This window comes from Myxine glutinosa, chromosome 7 (genome assembly GCF_964187855.1).
Source record: "Myxine glutinosa chromosome 7, kmMyxGlut1.1, whole genome shotgun sequence".
NCBI classification, from domain to species: Eukaryota; Metazoa; Chordata; class Myxini; order Myxiniformes; family Myxinidae; genus Myxine; species Myxine glutinosa.
The window spans coordinates 146250196-146258868 of record NC_136267.1 but is presented as its reverse complement, the minus strand read 5'-3'; the positions used below and the strand labels follow the sequence as shown (position 1 = coordinate 146258868).

Sequence of the window (8673 nt, the reverse complement as noted above, 5' to 3'; positions counted from 1 at the left end):
CAGAATTTCTGGCGTATTTGAACATGTGAGTTCAAAAGATAGCTCCTCGTCACAGGTCTGTCATGTGAAGTCAGAGGAGATTTAATAAGACCAGCCAAAATCACCCGGCGTTCCCCGGGTTCTTTTTGAATGCATTTACTACTATAATTCAGCTTTTACTCGCGGCCGTGGAAGATTGACTACTATATAATTTAGCTCAGCTTTTAATTGTGAAATGGGCCCAGCCCGGCCGAAGCGGCCTCGACCGGCCTCGCCACCGAGCCGATAACCTTCCCGGGGCCCGTCCCGACATTTTTTGTATTGGAGGTTTCCTCCTATATTTCACCGTTCAGGAGATTAGCTTGCGCAGACAAACAAACAAACAAACAAAAACTTTTCTTTCACATATTTTGATAGAAGATAGACGATAGATATGTATGTAAAAAAAAATACAGTACATGTTGATACATGTAAAGTAATTTTTTTAAACGGTCTCTGGGGTTGCAGATCTGATTTTTAATGAAGTTTTTACATACCTTTATGTCCAACACGATATGTTCGACATATTCATGGAGATGCGACACCTTTGAACAAAACTTGCATTTCACTGTAAAATTGGCAAGAAAAAAAAGATTCCAAGGTTGAAACGTAACTCAAGCAAAGAACAATGCACGCATTTTACTGAAACAGTTGGACAATAACATATATGTAAAGTACACAACCATTTTATAATGCACGTCACATGATGGCTCGGTCATATAAATACAGACTCTTCACTGCCATTTCGCACAATAAGGATTTATTTTATATGCTCGTTTCCAGATATTTACACTCAATCACAGGACTTCATTCCGTCTGATATTTAGCTTTGGCAATGTGCAAGTTACAAGCAATGAAAGTTGATGGTTTGCCAAAGTTTCAAACAACTCTGGCAGGAATTCCAGTCTTGAAAATGACTATTGAAAGTCTTTGGAGAAGACAAACTCAAAGTTGAAATCTGAAGTTGAAACCAAAAATCACTGAAAAGTTGAAATTTGTTTTATTTCATTTTTCTACCTGTAAAAATGTTTTTACCTCCGCCACCAAAGGTAGATGGAGGTTATGTTTTCACCCATGTCTGTCTGTCATACTTTCTTATTGTCTGTCTGTCTGTTTGTGAACAAGATATCTCAAAAAGTTGTGGATGGATTCGAACCAAATTTGGCAGAGATGTCGTGTATGTGACATCGACGAAATGATTCGATTTTGGTGGAGATGCGGATTCGAATCCGGCTACTAGAATTTTAAAAGGGATTCTTCACCATTGGGAGATGGGGCCAAAAACGATACATAGCAGGATATCTCAAAAAGTTGTGGACGGATTTGGACGAAACTTGGTGCACAGGTTGGGTGTACGACAAGGACTATTCAGTTCGATTTTTGTGAAAATCTGAATACGCATTTGGATATGACAATTATTTAATTTTTATGTGATTCTTCACCATTGAGTGATGGGGCTAAAACCAACATATAGCAGGATATCTCAAAAGGTTATGGACGGATTTGGATGAAACTTGGTGCACAGGTTTTGTGTGTGACAAGGAAGAATCGATTCAATTTTGGTGAAGATCCGGATCCGGCTGGTAGAAGTTTTTAAGTGATACTTCACCATTGAGTGATAGGTCCAAAAATGATATGCATACAGCAGGATATCTCAAAAAGTTGTGGACGGATGATTTTGATTAAATGTGATTCTGTATTGTGATTTTCTGCTCTACTCTGGGATACAAAACGTAAACTGTTCACCTGGCGAAGGTGTGCTCTCTACTGAGTGCCATTCTAGTTCTCGCCTGGTAATTACAAACAAATGATATTTTGAATCATAGACTATCTTACTTTCTTGTTTTCTGAGTTTTTCGCCAATATTCTATTTTGTGGTGTCAGTCAACCCAAACCTAGTCAATCGAGCACATAGTCAACCCAGTTGTCCGACTTTCTGATACACAATAATTATCCAAAACAAGCGTTACGCCTAGGTCCCCCGTCGGTGAAGTGATGTGAGTTGACAAAGTGTAAGACGCAAGGTGGCCATCTTGGATTTTGACGTGGCGAACCAATTTTCAACAGCGTTCTCCCTTATGCGTAGGTACACCCACACACCAGATTAGAAGTTAGTAGTTCGTTTATTTTTCAAGATATTTCGCTCACAATGTTCACAAATATATATGGTGGCGGCCATCTTGGATTTTGACGTGGCGATCCAATTTTCAATAGCGTTCTTCCTTATGCCTAGATACACCCACACACCTGATTAGAAGTTGGTACTTCGCATATTTTTCAAGATATTCCGCTCACAAGGTTCAGACATACATGGCGTCAGACATACATGGCGGTGGCCATCTTGGATTTTTACGTGGGTTGCACCCACAAACCAAATTTGAATTCATTCCTTTTCTTGCGCACGTACGCACGCACGCCCACACGCACGCACGGACGGACGCACGCACGGATGGACGCACGGACGGACACACGGACGGAGGGGAAAACCATAGTCCCCCTTTCGCTCCGCGGTGCGACGGTGGACAAAAAACCTCCCTCACACTTCCTGACCAATCAGCGGTGACAGACTGAAGATAAGGTGTAATATAACGAGCTGCTAATTGCGCAGGAAGTTGCTTTTCATATATTTGTAAACAAGAGAAAATCAGCGTTAAATCATGTATAAAATGAGCTCCATTATGAGCATTAGACCATTAAAAATAAATAAATAAATAAAAACAAAAGCTTGTGGTGGCCGGTAAAACAGAAAAAAGTATTTTGTTGCACATGCACACATTGTTTGGTTTGGAAAACATTGTTTAAAAGACATATTTAACTGATTTCAACGTTTTCAACGGTTTCAACGACTGTTCCCTCGTTGCTTACCTGGTGTTCAAAATGTTCCATACAAATATTAAATCGTCTCATTTTACTTTAAATATCGTCTTCAGAAGAACGACTATTGTGAGATTTGCTTATGGTATGTAAAAGATAAAATAGTTTTTCCGATTGGAATTTTTTCACAATTCTTCACTTTTCGGGTAAACTTGTGGTCATACCATGAATTTATTTGTTAAACATTTTAATGTTGACATATGCAAGTATATATTTTCAAATTGTGTGGTAAACATGTGGAATGAATTGCCTCGTGAAATAGTCTCACAATGTTCTAAAACGTGTTTAGCTCACCTGGACCGAAGTTCAGGGGAGCTTATGCGATGGTGCGTCGTCAGTCAGTCCGTCCGTCCGTCCATCCGTCAGTCTGTCCATCCGTCAGTCCGTCCATCCGTCAGTCCGTCCATCCGTCAGTCCGTCAGTCCATCTGTAAACACTTGAAACTTCATCTCAAATCGCTGATGGGATTGCGACCAAATTTGGCACAAATTATATTTGTTGTGTTGTGACTAAAGTTTGTTCACGGCATCAGGGTCTAAGACGGTATACCGGGGGTCAAAGTGGATCCAGGTATTTATTGATCCAGGTAGGTATTTGCTTTCTTCTCAGAAACTACATATGCAATTCTGATGAAACTTCACCACAGCCTTAATCACCCATGTTCTCCCAAAGTTTGTTCCTGGCATTTAAAAAATCGGGGTCTAAGGTGGTCTATGGGGGGCTTGCCCCCCAAAATAGGTATTTGCATTTTGCTCAGAACCTACACACACAATTTTGATGAAACTTCACCACAACCTTCATCATCCGTGACATACCAATGTTTGTTGAAGGTATTGGAAAAATTGGGGTCTGAGGAGGAATAACAGGGTGGGAGGGGAGGAGTATGGTTGCCCCGAAAATAGATATTTTTTTATTTGATTGTTTAAAGTGTCATGATTATGTTAGTATGATTCTACATGCCGCCCTGTCTTCGAGCAAGCATTGAAATTGGTTTAAAATACCTTTAGTCAGTGCCGTATACTGTTTATTCTACCAGGTGAGTGTCAGGGGTATTGCCCCTGTTTTAAGAATCGATACTGTTTTGAACAACTCAATATGGGTAAATATTTAAGAGGCAGGGTATTCGAAGTTGATCAATCGACCTGACCCACCAACTTGCAATATTATAAATATACATATATATATATATATATATATATATATATATATATATATATATATATATATATATATATATATATATATATAGTCAAGTGAAAAAGTAAGTACACCGCATGTAAAGTTTTGACTTTTTCAACATATTTCAACATTCAGCTATTTGATCTTCATTTCAACAATATTGATAGATAAAGGTGATATAATATAACAAATATCATGAAACATTTACATTTTGTAGGCCATTGTATAATTTAAATAAACATAAATGCAAATTTCGCATGTGGAAAAAGTAAGTACACCCCCACATTTATTCATTTTTGGAGAATAAGAAATTGATGCAGGAATTAAGAAATCGATGTAGAAATAAGAAAGCAGGAATGCGAGAAGACAGGAAAATTTATGATTTTAGGTGATGCTTACTTTTGATCTTTAGACCTTTTGACAAAATTATTAATTTGTCTTCTCCATATTCTCATCATAAAGTTTTGTTGAAAATTTCATGACAAAAGCTCAAATCGTAAAAAAAAGTTGCGGTCCGGGCAGACACACAGAAGTGATTGTAATAAACTGTTCAGCAGCTGTGTTGGGAAATTTTGGAAAGAGGTCAATCAGAGGCAAGAGAAAAGGCTGACAAAGCGAGCAACTGGATGCCAGAAGTGAACTGGAAATTCCCTTGGAAAATTAAAACTAGACTGAAGGCTGATGAGCTCTTTTTGGAGCAAAATATCTCGGAAGGATCTTCAATATCACAGCACCTCGAACACTTCCAAGAATGTAAATGGAATTGCTTTCCAAACAGCCTTTATCCAGTCAGCAACTTAATAGCCATCATCTTTATGGTCTCAATACCAGTCTTGGTGTCCAACCCAGGCAGAGAGCCATGCTGGTGAGCATCTAGTGACAATGAGAATAAGACTGTGTGGGGATCACTTAACCTCATTGGCAGTGAGACCATTAATGGAAAAGAAAAACACAAACGATGGAAATCCCCAATAAACTTACATTGTGAGTTCAGGTTTCCACCAAATGTCTGGCTTATCAGCGTTGATTTCACACTGTGTTCATGATTCCTGAAGGATATGTGACAAAATAACATCAAATCAGTATGAAGCATTGAATAGTTGTGAAGAGATAACTGCACCAAGACATTAGCTATCAAGGAAAATAGATGTTTATACACAAACTTTTTTTATCTAAAATAAGCTCATGCAGCATGGAAGTAAAAGCAAAAGGCAGCTTACCATGTTTACTGCATTTAGTACTTACTGGCATTAGACCAAATATTCAAAATTATAGATGTGGTACAGCAGATTATCAAAATTGGGAACATTTTCTGTCTGGCATTAATTTCTATTAAATTTGTCTTTTTTTCAGCAAATATGTTTCATGAAATCAAACTGCAGCATAAAATCTGTAACCTACATCAGGTTACCCCCAGATGACGGGTCTATGAGGTCCCGGACACCGCATGCCACGATCAACTCTGACCGGATCCTCCCCCCCAACATCGGTTTGCCGTGCTGGTGAGTTAAGTGAGGCAAATAGGGACTGACATAGCAGTTACTGACAGTACCTAGTCAGTCAGTCGTGCAAAACCAACACTGCACCTGAGATCAAACTTAGATAACAAATAAAAGCTGGCTAAACACCTCAGCAGTCTTATGTTTCCAACAAAATGGACAGAATAAGTCAAGACAGGGTTTCTTAAAGAAATGGCATTTATTGCCCATAACAAAAAAGGGAAGTATTTACAACAGCAGGCCAAGCAGGTATTTACAGGCAGATGGGACAATGAAATGGCACATACTGTATGTACAATAATTACAGCATTCATAAATTCCCCTTATCCCCGACGCAAACATTCCCGCAATCCCGCCCTCGTATCCTTATCTACAATGACTTAACATACTACAATCCATATTCCAGCATCATGCATCCAATCTGGAATGGACAGATTGATGATTGGCAAAGAATGATGGGATGAATGATCGGCGACGAAGATGAGGTGATAAACAAATAAATAGATGGGGTAATGGACGGACCCCATGCACATCTTTTACTTGTTGACTCTGGCTCCCACATCCCGAATGAAGCTCGGACCCTCAGATCTCACTCCCCTTCTGCACCTAAGATAGCCACAGCCTCGGTGTTTCCCCACAGTATTTTGACATTGCTCATGGCACGTGTAGAACCTGACCCACCAACTTGCAATATTATAAATATATATATATATATATATATATATATATATATATATATATATATATATATATATATATATATATATATATATATATATATATATATATACAGTGAAACCTTGACTTACGAGTGCACCAACTTACGAGTTTTCCGAGATACGAGCCGTCGCTCGGTCGATTTTTTGCTTTGTGATGCGAGCCGAGATCTGAGTTACGAGCGAGCGAGCTTGGATATAAAACACGTAATCGTCGAAAAACATGAGCGAGGTGTGCGTGTTGTCGACTTGGCGAGGCAGTACGATCGTAGTACTTCTACGATATGTACGATTTTGAAGCAGAAGGAGTCGATAAAGGCTATAACGCCAGCCAAGGGCGTTAAGATTATTTCAAAGCTCCGGACCTCTGTCCATGAAGAGATGGAGAAGTTGTTGTTTGTGTGGTTGACGGAGAAGCAGCTCGCAGGAGATACCGTGACCGAGGGCATCATGTGTGAGAAGGCCCGAGACATTTACGGGGATTTGGTGCAGCAGACGGCAGGAACATCAACGGACGAGGCATCGGAAGAGTCATTCAAAGCCAGTCGGGGATGGTTTCATAATTTTAAGAAGAGGACCGGCATTCACTCCGTCGTCAGGCATGGTGAGGCAGCAAGCTCGGATGTGAAGGCAGCTGAAGATTTTATTATAACTTTTGCCGAACTGATAGAAGCCGAAGGATACATCCCCCAGCAAATCTTCAACTGTGACGAGACAGGGCTCTTCTGGAAAAAGATGCCGAGGAGGACGTATACAACAGCAGAGAAGAGCATGCCAGGCCACAACTTGTTCAGAGTGCCGGCGATAGCTCGCCTTCTCTTTGTGGAAGACACGGTGAGATCCTTAACATCCAACAACTAATGGGACACAAACGGGGCGCCCAGTTTAGCGGTACACACATTGATGAATCACCCTGCCTGTGAAACACCGACATGACAGGTTATAGCTGGGTCGGGATTCAAACCCAGGCTGGACAGTTTAGAGTCAAGTGTGCGTACGTCCAGTCCAGGCCATCATGCCAACTTGTATGCTGCATACAGGTGAAATATAAAGCACGAGATATTTTTTATATATATACAGTATTTCAAAAAAAATTGGTGTGGTTTTTGGGGGGCTGGAACGGATTAATAGCATTTCAATTCATTTTAATGGGGAAATTTAATTTGAGAAACGAGCAAATTGAGTTACGAGCTCGGTCACAGAACGAATTAAACTCGTAAGTCAAGGTTTCACTGTATATATATATATATATATATATATATATATATATATATATATATATATATATATATATAATATATATATTTGTATGTATATATATATATATATATATATATATATATATATATATATATATATATATATATATATATACACATACATACATGGCATTTAATATGGAATTTTTTTTTTTCTTAACGGGTTTACTTTCTTAACGGTATCCGAGATACGAGCCGTCGCTCGGGCGGTTTATTGCTTTGAGATGCGAGCCGAGATCTGAGTTACGAGCTTACGCCACCCGCCACCAGGTGGGTTCCGGTCACGTGGTTATCTTGCCGTGCAAGCATTTCTGCCGTATATAGCTGCTGTTTAAGTCTATATGTATATAGTCTGCCGTATATAGCACCGGTGCGGTAAGCCAGAGCAGGCCAGCGGCCGAAAACAGGTGTAAAAAGAGACAAACACGCTGACGATACAAACAATTCGCACACCTTTCACGTAATCGAAAACCTCGACATCTATACTGGGGAATTCTCGGCGAAGCAGCGCCACACAAGCTTCCATGCTCACACTAAGGCCTAGCTTCGAACCCGGCAAGTTGCAAAGGAAGTGCGTCACCGATACGTCACTCAATGTAGTTGTTGTTGTTGTTGTTGTTTGTGTTCGTTTGCAATTATTTCAACCTTAGGAGATTATTTTTTTTCCCCTCAGATCCCTCAGATCAAACACGCATTTATAAAAACGTTATAAAACGAAGGCTGTAACAAAAGTCAAAATATAATTTAAAATAGAATACCTTTAAAAAAAAATTGAGTGCCAAGGGCAGTACTGAGAAGAAGAAGAGGATGATGTGCTTGGATATAAAACACGCAATCGTCGAAAAACATGAGCGAGGTGTGCGTGTTGTCGACTTGGTGAGGCGGATGTGAAGGCAGCTGAAGATTTTATTATAACTTTTGCCGAACTGATAGAAGCCGAACGATACATCCCCCAGCAAATCTTCAACTGTGACGAGACAGGGCTCTTCTGGAAAAAGATGCCGAGGAGGACGTATATAACGGCAGAGGAGAAGAGCATGCCAGGCCACAACTTGTTCAGAGTGCCGGCGATAGCTCGCCTTCTCTTTGTGGAAAACACGGTGAGATCCTTAACATCCAACAACTAAT

At 39.8% G+C, this 8673-nt stretch overlaps 1 protein-coding gene across 1 annotated transcript in view; it reads right to left on the bottom strand.

Moving 5' to 3' along the window:
- The window catches only part of LOC144893095 (ubiquitin carboxyl-terminal hydrolase 36-like), a 34665-nt gene that overhangs the window by 5279 nt on the left and 20713 nt on the right, over positions 1 to 8673 (bottom strand). Inside the window, exons 5-6 of the mRNA XM_078782752.1 lie at positions 5053 to 5120; positions 516 to 586 (exon numbers count right to left, since the gene is read on the bottom strand). Of these exons, the coding sequence (XP_078638878.1) occupies positions 516 to 586; positions 5053 to 5120 (139 nt within the window). The remainder of the gene's footprint in view (positions 1 to 515; positions 587 to 5052; positions 5121 to 8673) is intronic.